Source organism: Zalophus californianus, chromosome X (assembly GCF_009762305.2).
Source record: "Zalophus californianus isolate mZalCal1 chromosome X, mZalCal1.pri.v2, whole genome shotgun sequence".
Classification (NCBI taxonomy): domain Eukaryota; kingdom Metazoa; phylum Chordata; class Mammalia; order Carnivora; family Otariidae; genus Zalophus; species Zalophus californianus.
This window is the reverse complement of record NC_045612.1, coordinates 72,885,566-72,913,515: the sequence shown is the minus strand read 5'-3', so window position 1 is coordinate 72,913,515 and position 27,950 is coordinate 72,885,566. Positions and strand designations below refer to the sequence as shown.

The 27,950-nt window shown below is 51.2% G+C and overlaps 1 protein-coding gene across 1 annotated transcript; it reads left to right on the top strand.

Moving 5' to 3' along the window:
• Positions 1 to 201: 201 nt before the first annotated feature.
• FAM155B (family with sequence similarity 155 member B) lies at positions 202 to 27,142 on the top strand. The gene is made up of 3 exons (XM_027607283.1): positions 202 to 1,200; positions 24,379 to 24,550; positions 24,937 to 27,142. Exons 1-3 carry the CDS (start codon positions 334 to 336, stop codon positions 25,320 to 25,322), a joined length of 1,425 nt encoding a protein of 474 aa, XP_027463084.1. The 5' UTR covers positions 202 to 333; the 3' UTR covers positions 25,323 to 27,142.
• The last annotated feature ends 808 nt before the right edge of the window (positions 27,143 to 27,950 follow it).

The window sequence follows — 27,950 nt, the reverse complement described above, 5'->3', positions numbered from 1 at the left end:
TGAGGAGTGCGGCGCCGCCGCCGCAGCCGCCACCGCCCCAGTGCCCCGCACCGCCCCCCGCCGGGACGCCGGGCAGTGCCTAGCGGGCCGGGCGGCGGCGCCCGGGCTGCCAGCGAGGGAGCGCGGGAGGAGCGCGGGGACGGCACGAGAGCACCCCGCGACTCTGGCCTGAGCGGGGCCGCGGGCCGGCCGGCCTGCCTCACCATGCAGCCCCCGAGGTAGAGCCTGGACGGCGCGGAGGAGCGCTGAGCGGCGCGCAGCCCGCTCGCCCGCCCGTGACGGCCGTCCGGCCTCGCGCCTGCCTGATCCCTCCAGCCCGGACTCCCCTGAAATATGTTCAGGGGCGCTTGGATGTGGCCCGGGAAAGACGCCGCCGCGCTGACTATCTGCTGCTGCTGCTGCTGCTGGGCTCCCAGGCCGAGCGACAAACCTTGCGCTGACTCTGAGCGGGCGCAGCGATGGCGACTGTCCCTGGCGTCCCTGCTCTTCTTCACCGTGCTGCTCGCTGACCATCTGTGGCTGTGCGCGGGGGCCCGGCCCCGGGCCAGGGAGCTGAGCAGCGCCATGCGGCCGCCCTGGGGGACCGGCCGGGAGCGGCAGCCGATGCCTCCTCGCGCGGTGCTGCCCCTGCCGCCGCCGCCGCCGCCGCCCAGCGAGCCCAGCGCGCCCCCGGGCACCTGCGGCCCCCAATACAGCAACCTGACCAAAGCCGCCCCCGCTGCCGGTCCCAGGCCGGATTGCGGTGGTGTCCCAGAGCCCACGGGGCTGGACGCAGCTTGCACCAAATTGCAATCTTTGCAGAGACTTTTTGAACCGACTACCCCAGCCCCCCCACTGCGGCCCCCTGATTCCCCTTCCCGTGCCCCGGCCGAGTTCCCCTCCGCCAAAAAAAACTTGCTCAAAGGCCACTTTCGGAACTTCACTCTCTCCTTTTGCGACACCTACACGGTCTGGGACTTGCTGCTGGGCATGGACCGCCCCGACAGCCTGGACTGCAGCCTGGACACCCTGCTGGGGGACCTGCTGGCCGTGGTGGCCAGCCCAGGCTCCGGGGCCTGGGAGGTGTGTAGCAACTGTATCGAGGCGTACCAGCGGCTCGACCGACATGCTCAGGAAAAATATGACGAGTTCGACCTCGTGCTGCATAAATACTTACAGGCAGAAGAGTACTCAATCCGGTCCTGCACGAAAGGCTGTAAGGTAGGGACTGGCGTCCGCGGGCACAACACCTCCCTCGGCGGCGGCGGGAGCGGTGGAGGTGGGACCCGGAGAGAAAAGGAGGTCTGCCCCCCTCTACCCGCCTCACCTCCTCCCGTCACCCCCACCGTTCACGGTAGGGCACTAGGAGTGCTACCTTGGGACCCTCCCCCAGAGAGGGGTGCCGCAGGGATTCAGGTCAGTTAACCACCCGGCCAACTTCTATTAATCCCGGGTTTGGGCACCTTGGGACTGGGGCTTCCTGGTGCTCCGCCCCCGCATGAGGAGGGAGGGGTCACGGACAAAGGGGTGGAAAGAGGGATCTGGCAACCCCCAGTCTCCATCCTCAGCCAGCGGTGCCCACTTCCTTTCCGGAGCCGGCATTGAAAGTCCTGGGACTGACTGGTGCCGGCGGAAGGCCAGAGGGGGAAGGAGAAATATTTGGCAACCTAACCCTCACCCTTTGGCCCCTGCCAGTGGATGAGAGGAGAGGCATTCCTGCTGGTGGGGCACTCGGCTGTATTGACCTTACATGACCTGAGCTGGAGCCCAGGGGTGCCTGTCTTCTCCCAAGGAGGGAAGCTGCCAGCCCCTCTTCCCTGATAAAAGGAGTTGGGGGACAGGGCACAGCGGCTCAGGGGAGGGCCACTGTGGGTTGCTGCATTACAAAACTCCCAGTGCCTTCCCAGCACACTGGGGTAGTGGTGGAGGGAAAGCTGGCTGTCTGGCGCTCGGGGACAGGCATCCAGAGGAGAGGGGAGGCCACTGCAGAACGGGCCTGCCTAAGGCAGAGCTGGGTATGGAGAAACTTCTTGACCCTCGGCAGGGTCATTCTGGACAATAGGTGCATGGCGGCTGTAAACATTTGGGACGCGGTGCCACTGCTCTGTTTGCTCAGCTTGGCCAGGTGGCCTGCCTTTGGGAGAAAAGAGACTAGCAAGGTCAAAGGGTCAAGTGAGGAGGAGACCAGGTGGGGTGGTGGCCTCCCTCACCCTGGGCTGAGAGCTGGAGAGGGAGACAGTGACTCCTACCCTAGCTTGTCTCCCTCCGAGGCCTTGGGGAGGGGCAGAAAGTGCCCCTTTCCAACGAACGTGCCCCCTGTGGACTTCTTCAGGGTGCCACGCTCTCGGTGGGCTCCTTAAGGATTTGGGCAGGGGATTGGGGAGGAAAGGGGTAGCTCCTTGCTCCTGACTTCACTTTCTCATTCTCCTTTTTCCTGTTCTCGTAACCTAGCAGTCTCCCTCCCGCCTCCCTCAGCCTCAGCTGACTCACTGCCTCACTCACACTACCAAATGAGATATTCCACTTCTTAAAGGTGTACAGACAGATAGACAAACACACACAGCCATACAGCACCACCACCACCCCAGGCAAAGTCATGCAGAGATAGAGAGAGGTCGTCACACCCACAAACAGTGCCAGAGAGGCAGACACCCTGTCACACACACGCCTATCTCCCTACGATGCCAGAGACACACAGAGAGGCGGAAGAACTGTCACATGAGGAAGGACACATTTTGTCATAGAGAGACACACACACACACACCCTCGATGTCAGTCACAGATACACACTCAGGGAGAGCAGAGGGATGTGGTCCACAGCAGGGAGAATAAAGGATGTCTCTCTCTGTGGCCCTCCTTCCAATCCCGCGGCCCCAGTCATTTTCCTTGCCTTCGGCCACCAGGATGACTGAGAGACCACACCACAACTTGCCCATGGTTTTTTTTTTTTTTCCTCCACGTTGTGGTTGGCTCCAAGCTCTGTCTGGTCTCACGCTAAGTAATAACCCCTCGTATTAATTATTTTGACCAAGCACTTTGATGGAAGAGAAAGACAACTGATGTCTTGGATGCAGGAGGCCTCATCACCTCTACCACTTGTTAGCAGTGTGACCTTGGGCACGGCGCTTCACTTCCCTAAGCTTCCATTTCCTCATTTCTAACACGGGACACATAATCCTTGCTCTTCTCACATCCTGAGGCTTCTGTGAGACTTCAGTGGGAAGAGATAGCTGATAGCGTTTTGCGGTAATAATATGACACCGGACATTGATGTTATGCTTAGGGTCTTAACATCTCTCACAGATCTTACGAGATCACAACTGCCCAGGGAGGACGGTGATACCAGCACCGTTATCCCCATTTTACAGATGAGGAAACTGAGGTGCAGGGAGGGGGATCAAGGCGTTTGCCCTGAGGCCGCTTAGCCAACAAGCAGGAGTGCCAGGCCTCCAGCCTGCATGTTCTGCCGAGGAGCGGAGGCGTATGCTTTTGCCATAGCCTCCCATCAGGTGCCCCCTGGCCAGGGCCCTCCCTGCTCTCCTTTGTCTCCTTGCTGCTGTCGCTGTCTGTCGCTCTCTTGCTCTCCCTCCCAAGTGAACTCTGCCTGCTCTCTTGCTGCCCCTGTGCTGGGAGGAGGCCAGTGCCTGCCTCCTCCGGGGGGTCTCCCTTTCCTCTCCGGCGCTCACTCCCTCAGCTGAGGCCTAGACCCACAGGACTCTGGATCGCAGCCGTATTATGGGCACCGAGGGACAAGGCAGCCCTGCTCTGCTCCCACCTGCAGCCCCTCCCCCTTCACCCCACCACTCCACCTCCTTCCCAGTCCTTTTTGCCCATTCCCATGCCTGCCCCCAGGCTCCAAGCCCTCTCCTGTCTAGCCTCTCCCCCAGATGGGATCCCTTGCAGACGACGCCTCATCCTCAAAGCTTCTCCTGGGTGGAGAGCCCGTAGCCCAGGCCAGGATGAGGAGGCTTCCTCTGACTTCCGGAAACCAAGCTTGGAGGCTCTGCTCCGGGCCCAGGTGACCCCCATCCCTGGGGCCCTGTCCTGAGTGTCTCAGTCAGATCGGCCCTGGGCAGCTCCAGAAACCCTGTTCTCTCCCTCGGCAGTGCCTGCCCCTGTTTTGGGCCATGCAGGGCCCCACGAATCATACCTGTCCTCACTGCTGCCTGTGACACCTCCCAATTTAGTACCAGCTGCAACATTTCCTTAATGTGCGACTGACTTCCTCTTGCACAGCAGGGGATGTTAACTTAGGCTGGCCCATGCCCATCCCCACCCTGGCCTCTCCCAGCCCCAGGCCAGAGCTCCACCCGGGGCCCCGGACAGCCCCGAGGCCCTCACCTCCCCTTCCCCTTCACCCCCCTTCCCAGCCCTGCCTGACAGCCACCTTCCCCCTCCACACACACAGCCCTCCATCCTCCCAGCCCTGCTGTGCCCCTGCCTGGTTCCCATCCCCTGTTCCCCCCACCTCTGCCCCACTCTGACTCAAAATTTAGGACAGTGTGACTACAGGGAGTGGTGGAAATGAAAACAAAACCCTGGCTTCTTCTCTCATAGTTCTGATCCAAGAAGGGCTAGAAGCCCAAGAGAAGGACAGGTCACTCTCTTACCGGCCACAGGGCCACAGAAGTAAAGGTTGGTGCCAAGGAAGGATGTGATAGTTCTACTCTGCTCTGGACAGGCCCGAACCCACCTGGCACACTGTGCGTTCCATTCTGGATCTCACACTGAGCAGGTGGGGAGGAGGCTGGAACCCAGGTTCTCCTGGACAGAGTTGAAGGAGTTGTTTCACCTGGAGAAGAGGAGACTCAGGAGGATGTGGTCTCTGACTTCAAACCCCAGAAGAGTTGTCATGGTGCAGAAGAAGCATGCCGGGCTGAGCCCCATACGGACTTCGTAGTTCGAAAGTCCTGGGGTCAGACCCAGGGGATGATTGGATTTAAATTTAAAAATCATCTATTCGGCCCCTCCATGTGACCTTGAGCTAGAGACTTCAACTCTCTGAGCCTCACTTTTCTCATCTGTAAACTGGAGCTAAGTCATCATAACAGCCCTGTGAGGTCATTAATAATGACAGGTCTGCACAGTACCTAGGCCTGGCACATCGGAGTGGCTCAGTTGGCAGGTTTTTCCTTCCAAAGAGGGAACAGACTGCCCTAGGAGGAAGTGAGCTCCCACTTCCGGCCAATGGCTGGCCTGACTCGGGCAGACCCTTGGAGGAAATGCCATGGAGACGACTCTAACTCCAGGTTATGGGAGGAGTTGGACAGGTGACCTCTGAAGTCTGTTTCAGCGCAGGGTTTAGGCCCGAGAGCCGAGCCTGCTCCCTGAACGGTGGCATTGGATGGGAAGGGCTGGTGGGGGGGCCTGACACCTCCACACAGAGGAGCGGGGACTGCTGGAGCCAGCGCCTCGCCTTCTGCCCATACCCGCTGGGGCCTTGCTCTGCCTCCACTCCGGCTAGCAGCTGTTTCTGCCTCACTGCCTTCCTCTCTCCTCCCACCTGCCACAGCTTTCCTGCCAAGCCGGACTCCTGGGCTAACACTGATGCTGAGCAGGGAGCTCAGGTCACTGGGCAGAGGGCACATGCTCTAAGGCTCTAAGGCACATGCTCCCAGCTCGCAGGCTGGGAGTAGAGGCCCACAGTCGGCCTCCCCGACCCAGGGTTCTCACGGGCAAAGAGGGTGCCCTGGTCCATGCTGGGGCCGGGGCGGGAGGAAGGGGAAGGCAATCAAGACGTGGCCTCCTGGGAACCATGGCAAAGCCTCCCCTGGGGAGGAGCCTCTAAATCCACAGAAGCTCATTGCCCAGGAATGTGAGCACTGGGCTTCCGGGAAGAGACGGGAACAGAGAAGAGGCAATGTGTATAGCTCAGCCAAGGATACGGTGGCTTAAATGTGGGAGGGGGAAAGTGACCTCCTGCTGCCTACACCTCTCCAGACCACCTCACCCCCATCCTGACCCACCCCCACCCCCCATAGTCTTCCCAAATTTTAGCCCACACCCAGCACCCCATCCCCATTCCAGTGGCCCCACAACCTTTGTGATCTCTTAGAAGATCGCCCTAGACCCTTCCCCAACCACACCCCACACCTCACTTGCTAATGCTCACCCCTACACTCCTCCGACCCCCACTTCTCCCAAAAGTTACCTCCAGCCCCTTGCCCCATCTCCCATCCCACCCCACTCCCCTCATCACCCACCTGTACCACACACCCCTCCCAACTTTTACCCCATGTCTTTCCCTTCTTCTGGCCTCCCCCCCAACCCCCCCAATAACCTCTGTGCCCCCTCACCCCTTGCATCTTTCACACCCCATTCACACTTCCCCTCCCTTATCCCCATGCCTTCTCCGGCCTCCCCTTCCATCTTCTGGTCCCTTCTTCTGTCCCTTCCCTCCCTCCCTCTCTCCCTTTCGGCTTTTGTGTCCTCCCTGCCTTCTCCCCTCCCTGCTCAGGGTGGACATGTGTATGTGTGCATGCACACACACTCAGACACAGACACACACTCACATGGACACACAGTCTTCTTCATGGCTACTTCCCATCCTTCCCACATGCTGGTGCCTGACTACTATAGTCACCATAGCAACGGGAACCTCCAGGAAGGATACACTGGTATCTCCTGAAGGTGGGGGTGGGGGGAGCTAGGTGGAGGAAGGGAGCCCAGCAGCCTCCCACCTAGTCTCATGGTCTGGCTGGAAGAGTCTGCTGAACACAGTGGAGGCAGTGTGGGGCGGGGGGGGGGGGGGGGGGGGGGCGGGTGAGGACAGGGAAGACAGTGGGCGGGGCTGAGAATAAAGGAGGGTCAGAGATCTCTGAACACCTCCCAAGCTCGAGAGGGCGCTTCTAAGTCCTATGGGTGCGTGTCGCCTCCTCCCCAGGCACTGCTACCTCATGAAAAGGGCACCCCCGCCCCTTCGTGTGTAGGTGGGGATGTAGGAGGACATCTCAGGCTCAAGGGTGGGAGTATACCCTAGAAAAATCTTCCCCCTCGGGGCAGTTCTTTTGTGTTCCCACCCTCTGAGGCTGTTTACCTGCTATGTGGCCATGCAGACCGGCCATCAAACCTACCCCCCACCACCGCCTTAGCTCATGTCTCAGCCACGGGCAGATTGCAGCTGCAGGTGTTTGTTGGAAAGCCAGGGGCAGCTTCCGAGGGCTCTAGACAAATACGGACTCCCAGGAGCACCTTTGTCTGATGCTGACCTGGGAGGTCTCCGGGAAATGGGTATGTTGTGCTCCTGTGGTTACAGGCACTTAGACCAGAGTGTGTGCAGGTGGCCAGGGATGCTGGATCAGACATTTTTCCCTAGGCATAAGAGGAGGTTCAGAAAAGCCTGACTTTTTGACACCTGGAGCCAGGTAGGTGCTTAGAGGGGAGTGCAAGGGCACAGGCGGGTTGCAGCTGGCCCTGGGGAGGGAAGGAGTTACTACAGGGGCTACTGGGACCAAAGCTCCTGCCCAAATGGATCCCGGAGAAGGGAGCTGGAACCTGGGCTGGAACAGGTCTCTGGGCTAGAAGGCTAGGCAGACTGGCGCCCAAGAAGAAAGGGGTGAAAAAGGGAAAGGGGGAAAGAAAACTGCAAGCTTTTGAGTGCCTGTGAGACTACAGGGACTTTCTATGTGTCCATAGACTCATTTAAATCCAATCATCCCAGCAGGCAGGAACTATCATTATCCCCACTTTGCAAATGAGACAGCTGTGGCTCAGTGAGGGCCAGTGACCCACCCACGCCACTGTAGCCAAAAGGTGGGGGGACTGGGATACAAAATCAGGTCTGTCTGCTCTCTCCCCAGAGCACACATGCACAAAGGAAATGTTAATGATCTCCTCCAGCTGTCGGAAGCAATGCCCAGCTGGCGACCGAGAGACTGGGCTGCAAGGCCAACCTGACCTCAGAGGAGGTCCAGCAAGGCCTCCTGGCAGCTTGGGGCCCCCTGTAGTGGCTCAAGTGCAAAGTGGGGGGAACCCACCAACAGCCTCTTTGTTCAGCATCCCAGTCTCTTGTCCTTGACACCCAGTGACAGTCACCAGTATCCTCTTGGGAGAGTGACAGAGGATAGGTACCAGGAAGGGACCGTGTTTGCTGCCTCCTTTGTCTGCAGGCTCTACACAAGAGGTGGGAGGAGCCGGGCTCCCCCTGCCTGGAGGGAAAGAACTGTTCTATTCGAGGCCTCATCCACTAGAAGGACCAACCAGTGCAGGAGGGGAGGAGGTCCTCCTAGGCAGGCCTAGTGCAGGCCTGAGCCCCACCAAGCACCTGCTGGGAGAGCTGGTAGTGGAAACAGTGAGATCTTGTCACCCCAGAGCCTGCTAACGCCTGGGCTGAGCTTTGGACACCCACTTCCCATGCCACTGTTTTGGCGAGCTCTGGCCTGGGATGGCTAGGCTTCTCTTGGGAGTAGAAGGAAGTGCCAACTCACCAAGTTCTGCCTGCCTACCGAGGGACATGGCATGGTGGTAGGCATTTACCATTATTTCCTATAAGTTTATTTGATTATTTGGATAGCCTGGCGACCTGGCAGAACTGTGAAAGGCGAACATATCTGCTTAGTGTTCAACTCAACTAGAACTTCCAACCGGGCCAATCCTCCAGAACTGTAGACAAAGAATCTTTTAAAAACACCCTTTTTTCCAATTACAAAAAAAAAAAAAAATGGTCTTTGAGAAATTCTGGAAAATAGAAGTATAACAGGTAAAAATCCCAGAGACACTCTTAATGTTATACTGTATTTCCTTCTAATGTGTCTTTTTGTGGCATTAGATAGATATACATCTACATATGTCACAAAAAGGCATATCTTTTTTTTTAAGATTTTATTTATTTCAGAAGGAGAAAAACAGAGAGAGTGAGAGTGGGGAAAAGGCAGAGGGAGAAGGAGAGAGAGAATCCCAAGCAGACTCCGTGCTGAGCGTGGAGCCAGACACGGGGCTCCATCCCAGGACCCTGAGACCACGACCTGAGCTGGAATCAAGAGTGGGACGCCTAACTGACTGAGCCACCCAGGCGCCCCTATATATGTCTTTCTAGTTTTTTCATTATAGTAAAATATACATAACATGAAATTTGCCATCTTAACAACTTTTCGGTGTACGGTTCAATGGCATGAAATACCCTTGCAATGTTGTATAATCAGCGCCACCATCCATTTCTAAGAGGTTTTTATTGTCCTAAGCAGAAACTCTGTACCCCTTAAACGATAACTCTGCATTCCTCCCTCCCCCCGCCCCTGGTAACCTCTAGCCTACGTTCTCTCTCTGTGACTTTGACTCGTCTAGGAACCTCATCTCCGTGGAATCATGCACTACTTGTCCTTTTGTGCCTGGCTTATTTCATTTAAAGTAATGTTTTCAAGGTTCATCCATGTTGTAGCCTGTATCAACACCTCATTTTTTTTTATGGTCGAATAATATTTTATTGTCTGGATATACCATATTTTGTTTATCCATTCATCTCTATGGACACTTGGGTTATTTCCACCTTTGGGCAATTACGAATAAAGCTGCTCTGGACATTCATGGACAAGCTTTTGTGTGGACATATGATATCATTTCCTTTCACCTTCTGTCTATTGTGAGTGATGTCGTTACGGACTTTGGGATACAAGTGTCGGTTTGAATCCTTGCTTTCAATTGTTTGAGGTACATACCTAGATGCGGACCTGCTGGATCACATGGTAATTCTACGTTTAACTCTTTGAGGAACCACCATGCTGTTTTCCACAGCGGCTGTACCATTCTACATTCTTATCAGCCACGTGCAAGTGTTCTTAGTTTCTCCACATCCTTCCCAACACTTACTATTTTCCATGTTTTGGTAAGAGCCACCCTAACAGATATGACTATCTATTTTTACATACTTGAAATCATACAGTTTTTTTTACCCTGCTCTTTTTCAGTTATTGTTAAAGTTATACTGAGTCTCTTTCCATGTAATTAAATATTCAAAAACATGAGTCTTGAGGAGTGTACAATATTCTATCACATGAATATAGTGCGATTTATTTTAGTCCCCTATGTGCGGTATTTACTTTACTTCCAACTTCTACTATTATAATTAACGCTGTGATGAATATCTTTGTTCATAAATCTCTGTCAGATCTATGATTCCTTTTTTTAATAAATGTTATCTCAATCATATTTTTCTTATATCTCTACTTTGCCGAGTTCCTCAAACCACAAAATAATGCACGCTCATTGTACCAAAATCTAACAATACAGAGGTTTACAAAGAAAACATTAATAATCCTCCCAGTGCCACTGCCCTGAGGTCGCTGATGTTAACAATTTGGTGTGCATCCTTCCGCCCCTCTCTCTGAGCTTACATAAACATTTGCACACACAATGACTTTTTCTTTCCTTTGTTTTGCATACAAATGGGAGCATAAACATTAATTCCGCAGGATGAACATTTGGGACTCGTCTAACAGATTCAAAGAGTATTAACCTTTTCAAGGCTCTTGACATACAAATTTCTTTCTTACCAAATTTCTTTCCACAAGGATTATTCTAGTGTATACCTTCACCAAAAGCGTGGGACTAATTTACCACCCTTTCCCAGCATTGAGTACCACATTTTTAAAGCTTTTCTAATTTGGGGTTGAAAAATGGTATAGCATTGGCTTTTAATTTGCATTCCTTAGGTCAAAAATTTGTTTTTCTTGTTTATGGGCCCTTTGTAGTGCCCGTTTTGTGAATTGTCTGTTTGTGTCTTGTGGTTTTTATTGATTTTTATGTACTCTTTCATAGGTATTAATGACTTTAACCTTTTTCACATTTGTGGCAGTTATTTTTCTCATTTGTTATTTCAATCTTAGAGCTGAAAAGAAGGAATGGGAAAGAAAAGAACGATCCCAGACCCTCCTTAATTCTTACATCTGCCTTGTGAAGGGCAAAAAAAATATTTATCCCCATTTTACATGGGAGAAGACAGATTCAGAGAGGTTAAGTAACTAGCTCAGGGTCATTCAGCTAGTAAGAGTTGGAGCTGGGATTTGAATCCAGGTCAAATCTAGGGATTTGATTGCCAGAAGGCAGTGGTACTGCCCAATCTATGCCAGTGCAATTGAACTATAGGTAAAGCTTTGTGCTAGTTGCTTTACAGACATAATTTTTAGAAAGGTAAGGATAAGTGCCTTTATTATCTCCATTTTGCAGGTGAGGAAAATGGAAATCAGGGAATTTAAGTCACTCGCCTGAGGTCTCATAACTGATAAGAGCAGACCTGGGATTTGACCACAGGGTGGAGTTTAAAGATGTTTGACCCTGTCACACATGCTGCCTCCCTAGGGACCACCTTCTTGGATCCACATTGAGGCCCAGAGAGGGAGAGTCCTCTGCTCATAGCCACCTAGCAAACTAGTGGCTGAGTCCCCGCCTCCTTATGGGTGACTTGTCCAAGTTCACAAAGCTAGCCTCTGGCAAGGCCAGAATCGGGACCGTGCTCTAGCTGACTCTCCATCTGACTTGAGCAAAGGCTTGGCAATGCAGACATTTCTGAGGCATGCTGGGTAGGAGCCATTAGGTAGAGTGCCCTGAGGCCTTTCTGAAGGATTGGACTCTTGCACTGGAGTCTTCCAGGGCAAGGCATTTCCAGAAGCCCCTAAAGGATAGGACCCGGAACAGGAGAGCTAGTGTCCAAGGGCAAGAAAGCCTTTCTACAGGGAGACGACTGCCCTCCCTTCGCCAGTTGCCAAAGATTAAAGCAGAAATAGCGAGCCTTCAGCTCTGGGTAGGAAGCTGGTGGGTTTGGATGAAACAAAGCTGTAGTTGCCTCTTTTCGACATCTCCGTCTCCCAGGGTGTGTGTGTGTGTGTGTGTGTGTGTGTGTGTGTGTGTGTGTGTGTGTGTGTGTCTGTGTGTAGAGGAAAGTGGGAAGGGAGTGCTTTGACGGGAGAGTGGAAATGGTCATGTGTGGTCCCTAATACTCAAAGGCTCTTCCCCCCACATCCCCTTACAAAGAAAACCTTACTCATATAAGAAATGGGCTGAATACACTGATGGTAGAAAACCACTCTCCCATCTAGTCCTAGAAATCTCTCCCCAACTTGACCTGAATTGAAAGTCCATCAGAAAGATTTGTTTGAGTAATGAGCTAAATCCTTCAGTGGTAACAGTGAAATGGAGAGACCAGCCAAGGGGCAATACGCATATAAGAGCTTGGGCACTGAAGTCCAGGTAAATCTGGTTTTGAAATCTGTCTTCTCCATAAAATAGTTGTTGAGACCCTGAACATGTTCTTTCACTCTCTTGGAACCTCACTGTCTTCACATTTGAAATTAAGAAATTAGGGTCATTCATTGTGATGCTTAAATGACATACAACATGCTAACCTCTTAAGACTATAGTACCTATGGGGGGGGAAGACTACAGTACCTATGGGATGGAAATTGCTCACGAAATGGTAGCTGCCATTATTATTACTGGCTGTGTGGCCTTGGGCAAGTTATGTAAACTCTCTGGTCCTTCCTGTTGTCATCCACAAATATGTCTCCACCTCAGGGGGGTGGTTGCGAGGATTCAATGAGTTAATAAATGTCAGTTGCTTAGAACAGAGCCTGGCATATAGCAAGTACTTAATAAATGGCAGCCAGTATTATTCTCACCTTAATTAGATGTGCTTCATCCAAGTGACTGTTGAATACCCAATTGAGATTGACAACACTAGGATGGACTGCTTAGGAGAAGGGAAAGGTAATTTGGGAGCAGGCGGTGAAGTGTCTGGCATGGGAGTGGGAGATTGGGAGCCAGAAGGCAACTGGAGAGATTCTAGTCAGTGAGGGCACAAAGACATGCTTAGGTGGGGGAAGACAGAGGCAGAGATGGAAGGACTCCAAAGCCTTGATTCACCTCATCCCTAGAGACCAAGCACAGCTGACAGATCCTTTTATCAGGTCTCTGTTCTCCCCAGCCTCTCATCTGTCTATCAAGGTACTGCAGTTGGGGAAGGAGGTAAGGCAGGTTCAGGGAGCTGGTTTCACAATGATCCTTGTGGAAGGCTAGAGATTGCTTTCTGGGCCTGGGCCCAGGGCTAGCAGTGTGTGGCAGACAGCTGTGTCTGGGAGGGGGCAGTGGAATTTTATGCTGCACATGTCTTAGTGCAGCTCAAAGGAAGCTACGTCTGTCACTGTCACACTGGCACCATTCCTGTGGTAACCTGCACAGCCATTGGGCACAGAAGCCCCCAAAGCTACTGTCCTCTCATATTAGTTCCTCTCTTTGGCTATAGGACCACTCATTAGTTCTGCTGGCCTGTTAAGCTGACCTGGCCCAAGCCCATGGCCCAGGCAGTGGTGATAGAGTAAATGATCCAGGACTGGGCAGTGCAGGGCCTGGGGCTTTGGGGCTGAGTCTGGTGAGTTTGGTCAGATTAAGTCTTAGACATTTTGTTTTATTGTTTTTGAGGTCATGGATGCAGGTAAGTTTATCTTTTTGTTTCATTTTCATTTTATCAAAGTATTACATGTCCATAATTTTAAGAAACCTGTATAAGCTACGTATGTACACTCGCTCTTCAGAGTCAAACACTTGAAATTCTCTTATGTTTTTCTTCTGATATTTATCTCCACATTTCTAATGGTATGCCAATACTGCTATTTCTTGACTTGTCTGTTTTAAATATCAGTGTGCGTGTATGTGTGTGAATTATATATATATATATAATACATATTTATAATTTAATGGCTTTCAAATGATAAATATAGATCTCAATGCTTATAATTAAAACAGAAGCCTTCTGCTCAACCCCTGAGCCTCACTCTTCAGAGTTAAATATTTCCAAATCTCTTTGCTCTTTCTTCTGATATTTACCCCCGCATTTCAAAATGGCATGCCAATACTACAGTTTCTTGAGTTTTTTGTTTTAAATATCTATTGACTTTATTTTATTAGAGGAGGATTTAGCTCTCTTACTACCAGCAGCACCGTATGTGCACACACACTTCCCCTCCCTTCATACATCCAATATTGGCATATCACAATTTCTGATTTTAACAGTATTCCATTTTTACATTCTTAGGACTATAAATATTGTTCACAGCTGAGTCATGTAGAATACTGGATTACATTTCCTTCCTTGGTCAACTTGTTTTCCTGGAGTTAATATTTGCCCCTTTTTTGCTTAGTTCTCTATGACTTTTTGCTAATACATCTCAATTTCCCCATTGGAGCTGTAAAATTCATGCAAACACATTAACATTACATAACCCATTACTTCTACCTTTTTCTTGCAGTTCTCCACCTTACTCCAATCTGGGCTAGTTGTTGGAGGCTTCATTTTCAAGTGCTCAGATTTCAAGTACTTAGAGAGCACCTTTTGTGTATACCTAGCTCCATGTGAAACACTAAGACACTAAGGCCGGTGCACAGATAAGTAAGATACAATCCCTGTCCTCAGTGAGCCTACAGTCTCAAGGATTTAATTTATACAGATGTCTTACCAGAAGGCTTGGGATCCTTGCAGGGACTTTGATCTAGGCTGTGCCTTTGATCCCACACTCCAGGCAGGCCTTATCTCTTTCCATCTCTCTCCACTGAATTACCAGAAGAATACCACACAGTCCCCAAGAAAGCAAATGTGGTCTTAGGCTGCATTAACAGAAACAGAGCTTCCAGGTCAGGAGGGCTGATACTTCTACTTGACTGTGTTGATCAACTCTGTTTGGGAATTGGGTTCTGTTGCAAGGGACACAGAAAAATAGGAACTCATCTGAATATGAACAACCAAGATAGAAGAGAGAACTGGAAACCACATCCTATGAAATAATTGAAAAACAAAAAACAAAAAACGAAACAAAACTGGGAATGTTTGGCTCCGTAGAAGAGTAGTCTACACATTGCTACCTCCGTTCTCACCATGATGAGACTGCCAGCATGTTTCTAAGTCCTCATTTGCTGACCACTCCTCTTCTTGGAAACTCTCTCCTCCCCCAGTTTATAGATTGCTACTCTTGTCTGTTCTCCTCTGATCTTTTAGGCCACTCCCCGATCTTCATCAGATTCCCTTCCTCTACCTTTCTCTTAAATGTTAGTGTTTTCCAGGGATCCACTGTTGGTCCTTTTCTCTTTGTGCTCCCTCTCCCTAGGCAGTATCATCCACTTCCTTGGCTTCTGTTCTTGCTTTATTAGTCAGGGTGAGCTAGGTTATGCTGCGGCAACACACAACTCCTAATCATCCAAAGCTTAACACAACAAACAGTTAATTTTTGCTCACAAAACCTGTCCAAAACAGGTCAGCAGGGAGCATCTGTTCATGATAGTCACCAAGAGACCCAGGCTAGTGGAGGGTCCATTTCAACACTCTTTCCACAGGCAGCAGCAGAGGGAAGAGAATGTGCCACATCATATACCAACTCTTAAAGCTTCTCCCGAAAAGTGATCCACATCACTTCAATTCACATTTCATTGGCCAAAGTGAGTCATAGGGTCATGTCTAACTTCAAAGGGTAGGGGAAAGTATAGTCCTACCATGTTTCTAATGATTAACCCCTTATCTCTTGGTGGGATTTATCTCTGGCCCAGACCTTCCTTCTGAGCTCAGACCATTATGTCCAACTGCCTCCTTGACATTTCTACCTAGCTGACCCACATATACTTCAAAGTGAATATGGTCAAAAACTGAATTCAGCTTTTTCGCCCCCAATTCTACTCTTCCTCCTGATTTCCCTTCCTTAATGAATGAAACTACTATTCATCTTGCCACCCAAGCCAGAAACCTGGTAGTCATCCTGGACCCCTCCCTCTCCCTCATTCCCTACCTCCATAAGTTATCCTATTGATTCTACCTCCTTGACGCCTCTTCTCACATCCGCCCCTTCTCTCCATTTCTTAATTGTGCAGCTACTGCCTTAGTTGAGGTCCCCCTCATCTCTCACTCAGATTATTGCAACAGTTCCCTAACTAGTCACCCTACCTGCAGTCTTGATGCCTATACTCCATCGTCCACACTTTAAGACATAGCCTGAAAAGTTAGCCACAAAAGTGATAAGTGGTCTTTTAAAAAGCAATTATTTAAAACCCATTAAAGGTTTTCAGTTGCCTATAAGGTGAAGCCCACCTCCTCCTTAACATCCAGAGCATATCATAATATGGGTATGGCCTTCCTCTGCAGCCTCATCTCCCATTACACCCCCCTTTGCAACCTCTAACTAAGCTAAACTACCTACAGTGTCTGAACCCAGCACTATTTCACACCTCCAGGCCTTTATACCTGCTGATTCCTTTGCTTGAAGTACACTTATTCCTGCCCTATTCCACCTAGTGAACTTCTACTAATTTTTTTCCAAGTCCCAACTCAAGCCTCCTCCACATGGAGATGTTTTCCTATCCTCAGCCTTCAAAACACAGTTGATCACTCCTCCTTCTATGCTAGCACTGTACCAAGTACATACCATTTAGCACAGTGACTTATAATGATTGATTCACATGGTTGTCTCTCCTTCTTCTTGAAGCTAACAACCTTATCTTACTCATCTTTATCATATATATGCCCTCATCACAGTGCCAGACACTCAGAAGGTGTTCAGAAAGTGATCACTTCATGAACAAATGAATGGGAAGACCTGACTTAGGGAAGTTTACAAATAACTGCAGGGCTATCCAGGGAGACAGGAAGCTGACTGTAGATCTAGTAGGAGCCATGAGTAAAAAGCCACAGAGAGGCATTATCTCAGCTCAAAAGAAGGAAGAACTTCTTTAACTGCTAGAGTTGTCTGAAGAGATGGGCTATTCTAGGAGAGAGTGAGTGCCCTGAGACAATAGCACTTGGCAGTGATGTTGGAGTGGAAATTCCAACAGCAGACAGGGAAGTGGAGTGATGACTTTCACAGTCCTTTCCATTCTGGAGTGGTCATGAACCTGCCTCCTCTTCTCATCTAATTGAAATGGATCATCTATGCTCCTTAAGAGCTACCCCTGCATTAGGAATACCACTTTTCTACTGACCAGACTGCCCCTGGCCAAGCCAGGCCTACCCAGCCATTGGTCTTTGAGCAGATGGCCTGGGAAGTTTCGAGGTGCAAGGTCCCTTTGGAACTGCACTGGCTTTAAGTTCTTACCCACCTCTCCAGCCATCTCCCCTGCCTTTCCTTCAGGCCAGGCCAGGTCACTTGGACCCATGACTGCTTATTCTCTGAAGCAGGAAAGCTGTTGGTTATTTTTATAGCCACTTAAGCAAAGCCATATCATCCACCGGGATTTGCCCTGTAATGCCCCTAATCCCAGTCTGACTCTGCCAATCCCAATGAACTACGGCTGTCTCCAGAGTTATGTCCATGATCTCCTTTCCCTGAACTGGAGACTGACTTTGATCTTACCTTGTTCTGATCCAATTCTTTGAAAGCCCAGAGTCAGGAATAGGAGCATGTGGCTCTTTTCAGACCCTGCCCAAGGAGGTATCTCACAACCTCACAAAATTCTAGGTGTGCTGATGGATGTGGTGCAAAGAAGCGTACGTGTTTTAACCCTGGCTTTGTAGCTGAATTCTTGCATGCTTCTGACTTGGCTAAACCAATCCCTTTTTCTGGGCCTCGGTTTCCTCCTAGGTAAATTATGGGGGTGGGGTGGTTACTTGTGTGCTGTGGACATTGGTTTCATCCCCAGGTCCAGCCCAGATTGTTGTTCTGCCTCCACAGACTCTGCAGCTGCAGCTCCTGGCCAAGGGTCCCAGGAGAACACTAAGAAAACAAGCAGCCATAAAGAGAAGGTCTGTAGGGAGGATTTGGATGGGGAAACAGGCCCTAGGGACATTAGCAAGTTGGAATCTGAGAAGGAAACTGCCAACTTTCTGGTTGGCAAGAACAGAAGCTCTCCTCTCTGGATGGTTTTCCAGCTCTTAAACCAAGGAGTCCAGGATGGCCTCCTCTTTCTAAACCCTCTGGCCCTGAATCTTGGCTTTGGGTGCTGTGTGTGTACATACTCACTTGTGTGGATTCACACAGCATCCTGGGGGCCACAAGAAGTCAGACACTTCTTTCCAAAGGAGTGTAGGGGTGAGGATGCCCTGGCCAGGGCTGCAAACCAGGAAGCAGGAAGGTAAGGCTTTCTAAGTTCTCCTGGTCCTCCCTAAACTGGCAGCTGCAGAGCCCAGGAGGGTTTGGGATCCCCCTTATCTTTCCCGCTCCCATTTCAAGAGTGGCTTAGTGGCCCAGTTGGGAGGAGGGGTGGGATAGCCTTCCCAGCTTCCTTTTTGGGTTAATTGGTGTTCCCTCTAGTTACTCCCTGCTTCCCAGTTCCCATAGCAACTTGGCTGCAGCAGCCAGAACTTGATTGAGCCCAGCGGTGGCCTGACTGAGGTGGGAAAGGGGGTTCTGTAGGAAAAGGAGGCACTGCCAGTTCAAGTCTTCCAACCCCACCCATCCTCTGCCACTACCTGGAGGGTCCAGGATGGTTAAGCTTAGAGGACGGCACATGATGAAGAAGGCTTTTCTGTCAAGGCTGGAGTTTGAAGAGCCTGAAAGCCCAGAGCCAGCCTGGTTCTCAGCTATCCTCCCCTGCGCATGCCTTTGTGTGCCCTGCCCCTGAGTGTGGAATTCAGAGTCATTGGTAGGATTGTCCAGTAAGAAGAACCGTGGAGTTGGAGCCAAGAAACCCGGTTTCAGATTTCTCCCTCTGCCATTATTTTATGTGACTATAGACAAGTCATTCCCCCTTTTCTGGGCCTCAGTTTCCTCATCTATAAAATGCAAGTAGAGGCGCTAATCTGGTAGTTCTCTGCCTATTATAATTACCCAGGGCGTTTTGAAAAACTACGTGTGTGTGGGTCCCACCCACAAGGAATCTGACTTCATTGGTCTGGAGTGCATTTTTAAAAGACTCTCTGGGCGATTCTAATATGCAGCCAGGGTTGAGAGACTAGAGCAAGAGATCTCCGAAGGTCTCCCAATGGACTGTTGTCTGGTTCTGAGACATTTCTTCCTTTTCCCTACATGCCCCACCTCCAGCAAGCCCCACAGCTTCCCTAACCCTGGCTTCTCCTGGCTCTTCCCCATCCTTATGGATGAGTATTCAGGCCGCCCCCTGTGACTGCCCAAACAACCCGGTGCCCTCTGGCTCCGTCCTCACACTGATTGGTCGGGGCAAGCTACTGAGGCTGGATAAGGGAAAAGGGCTGCAGAGACTGACAGGCTTGCTGCCCAGATGGTAGCCCTGAGAGAAAGACTTTTCACTTGAGAAGGACCCCAGGCTACCTCTGAAGCAGGTGAGCCGGCAGTGGCCTCAGCTGGCCCTCTGTGAGGCCAAGAAATTGGATTACCCCTCAGCCCCTTTTCGCTCTTCCTCCATTCCCCTCATTAACTCGTTGCCTGTTCCTGCCTAACCACCCACAGGCCTGGTGTCCTCCTCAGGCAATCTGCTCACCCACTTGTTGTCATGGTGACCCAGGCTAGGGGGTATGGGGCTTGAGGGAGGGTCTTCTACTTAAGGGGAAAGGCCACACTCCTACTGTCAGGCCACCCCTCTCCCAACCCCTGCCTCCCTCTCTCCTTCCCTCTCTCCCAGAGCATACAGGTGAGTGCCCAGCCACCATAGGCTGTTATTAGGCCAATCACAGTTGCCTGGGAGGAGGGCTGCAACTCCAATTGGGCCTTCTCTCATAGGAGCAGGCATATTGAACTGGAGGAGCCCAGGGAGAATCCTACAGGGACCTCTGAACCCAGTCGGTGGAAGAGGGAGCGATTCCACACCCCTTGGGGTGAGGATTGAGGAGGACCCTGGGTCCAGGCTGCTGAGACTGGAGCAATGGCTGTGGACAGAGCCTCACTTTGGCACTCTGGGTTCCAAAAGATGGAGGGGGTTCTCTGAGGCACTGGGCCCCTTAGCTCTAGGCATCTCCTTTTCTTTCTTGCCTTGCTTTTATTTCTTCTACCTTTCTTCTGTTCTCTTATCCATCATCTCATCCCTGCTTTTTTATATCCTCATCTTCCTCACCCACTTTAATTCCCCTGCTCACTCTTACCCTCATCTTTGGGACTTCCTCTTTCTTACCCCTCCTCTTCACAAACCCCCTCTTACTCCCTCTGATGTCCCCACCCTCTTATCCCCCAGCTCTTCCTTACTCTTCATCTTCTCTCACCCTCACCGCATCCCTTTACCTCCCTTACCCTCCATCTCTTATTCCTCTGCTCTTTCTCTGGTTTTCCAGCTCTTAAACCAAGGAGTCCAGGATGGCCTCCTCTTTCTAAACCCTCTGGCCCTGAATCTTGGCTTTGGGCGCTGTGTGTGTACATACTCACTTGTGTGGATTCACACAGCATCCTGGGGGCCAGGAGAAGTCAGACACCTCTTTCCAAAGGAGTGTAGGGGTGAGGATGCCCTGGCCAAGGCTGCAAACCAGGAAGCACCACCATTTCTTACCCTCCAACTCCTTACTCTTTCTCACTCTCTCTTTCTTACACACTCCTCCCTTGTACACTCTCAGCCCACTGCCACTCTCTTACCCTGCCTTTTACCTTCACTTGATCTCTTACACCCTCCTTTCATTCTCTTCTCATTCCTTTGCACATACATTTTATCCCAATAATTTCACTTTTAGGAGCTTGTATAAGTAAACTTTAACACAGGTGTGCAAGAGACATGTGTATGAAGATATTCACCAAAGCATTGTTTATAATAGTGAGAACTTGGAATTAACTTAAACGTCCATCCACAGATTGGTACTCTTCTAATTCCATTCATACAAAACTCTCTGTTCTTTTAGCACGCCCTGAATTTACTTACCTCCACACTTCCATGTAAGCTGTCGCCTCAGCCTGGAATGCCCTTTGGTCTCATCTCTACCCATCCCGTCTAAAATCCTACCTTGAGTGTTAGCTCAACTATTATCTTCTCGCTGAAATCTTCTCCAGCTTTTCTATTTGCTTCCCTTCAATGGCCAGTGGTTTACCTCTCCTACATTATAGATCATACACCATAGATTCAAAATAGATGCATCTATGAAACTGGCATTTCTCTGAGAGTAGGGACATGTCCTCATTTACTTGTCCTGTTCACTCAATCAGCAGACATTTTTTTATGTTATATTGTGCCAGGTACACAATGGTCAATAAGACAAACCATGTCTGCTCTCATGCATCGCACATTTTAGTGAGGTTGACTGAGGATGCAGACAAAGTCATACTTGTGGTGAAGAAACACTTAAGAAAAAGAGGGAGTAATGAGAAGGCACCCTCTAAATGAGAAGGCATCCTCTAACTAGAGGGGTCAGGGAGACCATCTCTGAGGAGGTGACATTTGAACTGAGGCCTGAAAGACGAGAAGGACCTAGCCATGCTAAAAGGTGGGGGGAGAGCATTCCAAGCCGAGAGAACAGTATGAGCCAAGGTCCTGTGGTAGGAAGAAGTAGGGTATGTTCAAGGAAAGAAAGAAAAGCTATGTGTGTACATGTGGAGTATGATGAGCTTGAAGGGAGAGATAGGAAATGAGTTTGCAGAGACAGATGGGAGTCAAGTTATGCAGGGGCTTGAAGTCTGTGGTCAAAAGTTTGGGTTTTATTCGAAATGCATTGAAGGGGTTGAAGCAAGGGAGTGATATGATCTGGTGGTGTTTTGAGATCACTCTTACTCCTGTGTGAACAGTGGATTGGAAAGATGAAGAGTAGAGGTGGGGAAGCCAAAGAGGAGACTCTTGTACAGGTGACAGATGACAGTGGCTTGCAGAAAGTTGTGGAAGTGGAGGAAGAATTGGCATGCCTTGCTGATGGACTGCATGTGGGGATGCACAGAAAGAGAGGAGTGAAGGCTGATGCCTAGGTTTCTGGCTTGAATACTTGGGTAGTTGGCCATGGCACTTCATTGAAATGGTCGAAACTTGGAAGTGAGGGCAGGTTTGGAGTAAAAAAAAAAAAAAAATGAAGAACTTCATTATAAGATTTAGAGCATGTTAAATGTGAGATGACAGTGAGATATCAAAGCACCAGGCAACACTTTGTTCCTCAAGGGGTTGATTTGCACTACAACCTACTACCACCCACCAGCACCACCCATCACCATCCCCTGCTCTGGAGAAGCCTGCTGTGGGGATACATTGTGAAAGTTCTCGTCCACGGTGAAGTTATTTGTATTTTACTGTACATGTTTAAAGTCAGCGTAAGAAGCTCTGTCCATGTTGTTCACAGTGTGATTGAAAGGCTTCCAGCAGCACAATGACCAAGGCTCTTGTTCAAAATGCAGATTCCTAAGCCCACCTCAGTCCTTTTGAAGCTGAACTGGAGGGAGCTAATCTGCCTATTTAACAAGCATCCCAGGGGATTCTGGGGCCCATTGAAATCTAAGAACCTTTGCTGTGAGAAGCAACAAGGTGCCCCTGAAGATATGAGGAGGATGTGGGCAGGGCTAACCTCATAGGCGAGAGTTGCCTGGGCATCCTGTTAAAATGCATGTGCTGACACGGCAGGTCTGGGCGGGGCCTGGGATTCTGTGCTTCTCACAAGCTCCTAGGTGATGCTGATGCTGCTGGTCCGGGTCCACACTTTCAGTAGCAAAGAGCTAGATCAGTGGTTCTCAATGGGGGATGATTCTGCCCCCCCCCCACCCCGGGACATTTGACAACGGCCAGAGACATTTTTTGGTTGTCACAAAAATGGGAGGGGGATATGACTGGCAACTACTGGGCAGAGTCAAGAAATGTCGCTTAATATCCTATAGTGCACAGAACAAAGAAGTATCCAATCCATGGGTATTTACCCAAAGAAAATAAAAACACTAATTCAAAAAGATATATGCACCCCTATGTTTATAGCAGCATTATGTACAATAGCCAAGATATGGAAGCAACCCAAGTGTCTATTGCTAGATAAATGGATAAAGAAGATATGGTGTGTGTGTGTGTGTGTGTGTGTGTGTGTGTGTGTGTGTGTGTGTGTAATGGAATATAAAAGAATGAAAATAAAAGTCATAAAAAAATGGGATTGTGCCATTTGAGACAACATGGATGGACCTAGGGGGTATTGTGCAAATTGAAATAAGTCAGACTGAGAAAGACAAATACATATGATTTCACTTATATGTGGAACCTAAAAAGCAAAACAAATGAATAAGAAACAAAAAGTAAAATCAGACCTAGAAATACAGGGAACAAACTGAAGGTTGCCAGAGGGGAGGGGATGGAGGGATGGGTAAAATGAGTGAAGGGGACTGGGAGATACAGGCTTCCGGTCATGGGACGAATAAGTCACAGGAGTAAAAGGCACGGCACAGGGATTAAAGTCAGTGGTATTATAATAGTGTTGTATGGGGACAGATGGTAGCTATGCTTGTGGGGAGTATAGCACAGAGTTGTTGAATCACTATGTTGTACACCTGAAACTAATGTAACATTGTATGTCAACTCTACTTCAATTTAATTAATTAATTAATTGATTTTAAAACATTTTAAGATTTTATTTATTTGAGAGAGAACACAAGCAGGAAGGAAGGGCAGAGGGAGAGGGAGAAGCAGGCTCCCCGCTGAGCAGGGAGCCGAACATGGGGTTCGATCCCAGGACACCGGGATCATGACCTGAGCCGCAGGCAGACGCTTAACCAACTGAGCCACCCAGGCGCCCTTTTAAAAAATTTAAAAAAAGAATTATCCAGTCCAAAATGTCAGCAGCGTTACTGTGGAGAAAGGCTGGGCTTGATGATAGCCAAAGAGGATAGAGCAGGGAACCTCATCTAGGACCCAGTGCCTGGTAGGGGTGGGCGAGATGAGGAACAGGAAGTATACTGTAAAGTGAAACTGCAAAGGAACGTTTCCAAATGAAACGTGCTATCTGCCCCACACCGGGGCTGAAGCCAACGGGACAGCATGGGTTAAGTAGAGCTCTAAAACACATGTGGTGCCTGGTAAGGCAGATTCCTGTTTTCATTAAAAGTAACCCCTCACATTTGTGTTGCACTTCAGAGTTTACAAAACATTTTCTCATGTGTCGTATTATCTGATCCACATAACACCCTAAGGAGGTAGGGGCAAGGATTATTCTTTCCATCGCTTTCTTGAATTTAAAAACCTTACACCATCGGCCGAAGAAGCGTTTGCGGAATTGAACAGAACTGAAATCTACCTCATTATAAGTGACTCCAGGCAAGTCAGGATACCTCCTTGGGTCAACTAAGCTAGTAGGGTTGGATGGGATGACCCGTAAGACCCCTTCCTGCTCTGACATAGGAGTAATTTTGTGATTTTACCAGTGGGAGGAAAAAATGTAAGTCTTAGAGGACTGCAGATTTAGGGGCCTTGGGACTTCGGGCTATGAGATGGGAGATTTTCGAGTAGGATGTAGTGGTCTTGACCCACACCCTTCTTCTCCCCCGCCCCCTGGATCCTGGCGTTGGTGGGTGGGCAAGTACACCCCCTCCTTCATCCCTCTCTTTTGAGGTAGGAAGGCGCTGGTGCCTGGGCTGACGCTCTTTCCTCTCCCCACAGGCGGTCTACAAGGCCTGGCTGTGCTCCGAATACTTCAGCGTGACCCAGCGGGAATGCCAGCGCTGGGTGCCCTGCAAGCAGTACTGCCTGGAGGTGCAGACCCGGTGCCCCTTTATACTCCCTGACAATGAGGAAATGGTGTACGGAGGGCTTCCGGGCTTTATCTGTACAGGTAAAGGCAGAGCACTGCGGAAGAGGGAGGAGGCTGGGGGCCCAGGGCAGGCACCAGGCTGGGGCTGTGGGAGCAGGGAGGACAACAGGGAAGTCAGATTATAAGCAGGTTAGTGCCCTGAAGAGTGAGCAGTGAGGTCCCCAGTTTGGGACAGGGCTGAGTGGAAGAGGGGCAAAGAGCACAGGGGCCATCTCGATCCGCCACATGCCCAAGAAGTTGTCTGGGATCCCTGGGAGAGAAGTATCCAGACATGGAAGGTGCTAAGGGGCAGGGGGAAAGGAGCCTGGGCCAGGGCTACCAGAGCAGCCACAGCTTTGAAGATCTCCTCTCTAGGAAAGCCATCTGTCCCCTTAGCACCCCACCGCACCTTCCTTATCCATTGGCAGGGTTGCTGGATACTTCGCCAAAGCGGCCGGAAACCAAGTGCTGTGACGTGCAGTGGGTCTCCTGTGAGTCGGAGAAGAAGAAGTTCAAGGAGACTGAGGCCCCCAAAACCCACCACCAGCAATTCCACCACTCCTATTTCCACCACTACCACCAACAGTACCACCAGTACCACCCCCGCCATGACCCCCCAGGCCACATCGGCCACAAGCCCTCCCTGCTGCCGGTCTCTGGGGGCTCCCGCCTCAGCCCCAGCAGGATCCGGCTCTATGTCCTTGTTCTCATGCTCCTCCATACCATGGTGTCCTTCTCCAGCGGCCAGGGCGGCGGAGGACTGGGGCTGGAGGCACTGCCTGCCCTAGATGAGGGCCTGACTCGGGAAGAGTGACAGCAGGGAGGGAGGACAGACCTCCACCACACACTGACATCAGCTCCAGCCCCCCGGGTGGAGGGGGAGGGGCTCCTCCCGTGGGAGGTATAGGACCAGGTGGGGGCGGGGGGACATGGGGGGCCGCACATCACCCCCAACCTACCCCCACCCCAAAAGCAGCTCCAACAGAACGGCCAGAGGGCCCCAGGGAGCTGCAAAACTCATCCAGGAGAAAACGGCAGGAGCAGCAGGTGCCCCCCCTCAGGTCCCCATCTATGGGGCTTAGCAAAAAAAAAGGGGGGGAGTGGGGGCTGGAAGTACCCACTCCTGCTGAGAGCCCTGACCCTAGGGAAGGAGGCTGCTCACCCAGCCTTGGCCCTGCAGGGAATGTTGGGGGGCACAGAGGGGAGAAGCTCTTTCCCCCCTCCACATTCCTTTTGTTGCCACGATCCTTAATTCCCTCCTGCCCATACCCCTACAGGCAATGGCAGACGGTGCAGTTGCCCTCCTCCCACTCAGCACACCTTGCCCCATGTGGGCCGCCACAGGCAAGTGCCAGGCTGGGAGATGAGGAGCGAACAGTCGTGGCTAGGTCGGGGCCCCAGTGAAGCTGTGCCCCACCACCCTAGGCAATGAGGGGTAGTAATGGGGTACAGAATGAGTGGTGAGAGAGAGTGGAGTTAGGGAAGAGGGAGAAGAGAGGAGAGGAGAACAGAGGAGAGGAGGGAAAGGGATAGGAGGGGAGAGATGTGGGCGGAGAGCTTAGAGAGATGGCTGAATCCTCTATAGTCACCTGGCTTGGGGAGGATGGATGATCAGTGTCAAGGCAGGCTCGAGGACAGCTCCCCAAATCAGAAAGTGTTGCATAAAGAGTCTTGTGGGGAAAGAGCACAGGAACTCGGTTGCTGGGCCTCGAACCAGAAGGCTGATAGCACATGGTCAGACTGCCACTGTCTGAAGGGCCATTATCTTACAGAAGGTGCACATACTCCCAAGGGCCACTCTTGCCCTGGAGATCTTGGCCTTGAGGCCAAAGATGTTTCCATTTCTGATCTCCATGGGGAGGAGGGACTTAAGCCCAGTGGGTCAGGCCTGGCCTGGGTCCCCATACACCCTCATTCTGTCCTAGCCCAGGCCTCCATGAAGGAGAACCTGGTGGCAGCGCCCCAGGGCTTTCCAGAGATGAGCCTCCCCCGTCCCCACCCTGTACCCATTCCCAGCCTACCAAAGAGTATTCGTCCCGTCCCATCCCTGACCCTGTGGGTTACCATCTCAATTGTGGAACAATCAGACTCTTCCTCACCCTGTAGCGGGTCCCCTGATCCAGCCACCCCTGCCCCTTCCTGGAGAAGGTCCAGAGACAGGCAAGAGGACCCACTGAATAAAGAGAATGTTCTGGTGTCTCTTGGCTGAGACACTGGAACTGCTTTGTCAGGCCCAAGGGCTAGACAAGAAAAGAGGCCTCGAAAGCCTCTCCGGGGCTGTTAGCCTTGTGCTGATCTCCTGGGAGTGGGAGGCCACGTTGCCTGGGACATCCACAAGCCAATAGGAGCAGACAAGAAAGGCAGCCAGAACTGTGTTCCTGGGGCAGGCCGAGGGGCTTTCGGTGCCAGAAGGGCCTGTGTCCTAGGCTGCGATGCCAGTGAGTAAGGAGATGGGGAGGGGACAGCCGGAAGTGGTTGGCAGGGGAGAGATGGGAGACCTCCCCAGGAGAGAGGGAATCATTCAAGGACCTCCGCTGGGTCCCGAATAGGCTCCATGAGACTGGGGAGTCCTTCCCTGCCAGTTTTCTCATTTGTCACGGCCTATTTCCCTCCCCCGATCCCCGTGCCCTTGCCCACACACTCCCCTGTTTGGCCCACAGCACTTCGGGCCTAGGCACATGCCCCATCCCTAGAGTGCTCTTTTCAGCTGGGGAAGGGAAGAGGTGCTGGCTCCTTTCCAGAGACGCTTCTGTAGATGTGAGAGACCCTAGGTCCTGCCTTCCAACTCCTGCAGCCTCAGGAGGGGAAAAGGGACTGGGAAGTAAAGGGGGACCTTAGGGCCCCAAAGAACGGACCCTTGGAGACTCCCATCCTCTCTTCCCCGTCACCAAGTGCCCAGGAGACCCCTGGCTCAGACCAGCCCAGGGCCTTGCCCAGTGGCAGGGGAAAGGGGCACCTCACTCCACCTCGAAGTCATTTGACTGTCCCTGTCCACCTCACCACCCAGGTCGTCCACCACCCCTCCGGCTGCTCCCTGCACTCCGTCACAAGCAGCAGAGCGGGGCAGCTTTCTTATGCCATTTTCTACACTGTGCTTCACGAGTAGACCTTTCTTGCACTAGTTCCTATGACTGAGTCTCCAAGCTGGATTCCTAGCGGTCCCCTGTCCCTTCTGCCCTCACCTGGCTATGATTCCGTTGTTCCCCTCCCCCCTGCCTCTGTGTTCCGGTGAGAGTCTCTGTATGTGTACTGCTTTCTGTTTTGTTGCATTGTGGGGCAGAGGCCTCTCTGCTCTTGTTTAATCCCATAAAGAAATAAATGGTAAGACTTGATGATAACCCTCCCTTCATGGCTTTGTTCTGTGGCGTCAAGCCCTGCGAGAAAGAGGAAAAAGTCTAGGGCTTGTGGAAGGGGCAGGACCAGAGGACACTGACCCTGCGGA

What these genes read in the sequence shown, in the direction of transcription:
- FAM155B (XM_027607283.1), top strand. Translation starts at nt 334, where the DNA reads ATGTTCAGGGGCGCTTGGATGTGGCCCGGGAAAGACGCCGCCGCGCTG. An exon ending in CCTGCACGAAAGGCTGTAAG is followed by an intron (nt 1,201 to 24,378) that starts GTAGGGACTGGC and finishes CTCTCCCCACAG; the next exon opens with GCGGTCTACAAGGCCTGGCT. An exon ending in TCCGGGCTTTATCTGTACAG is followed by an intron (nt 24,551 to 24,936) that starts GTAAAGGCAGAG and finishes ATCCATTGGCAG; the next exon opens with GGTTGCTGGATACTTCGCCA.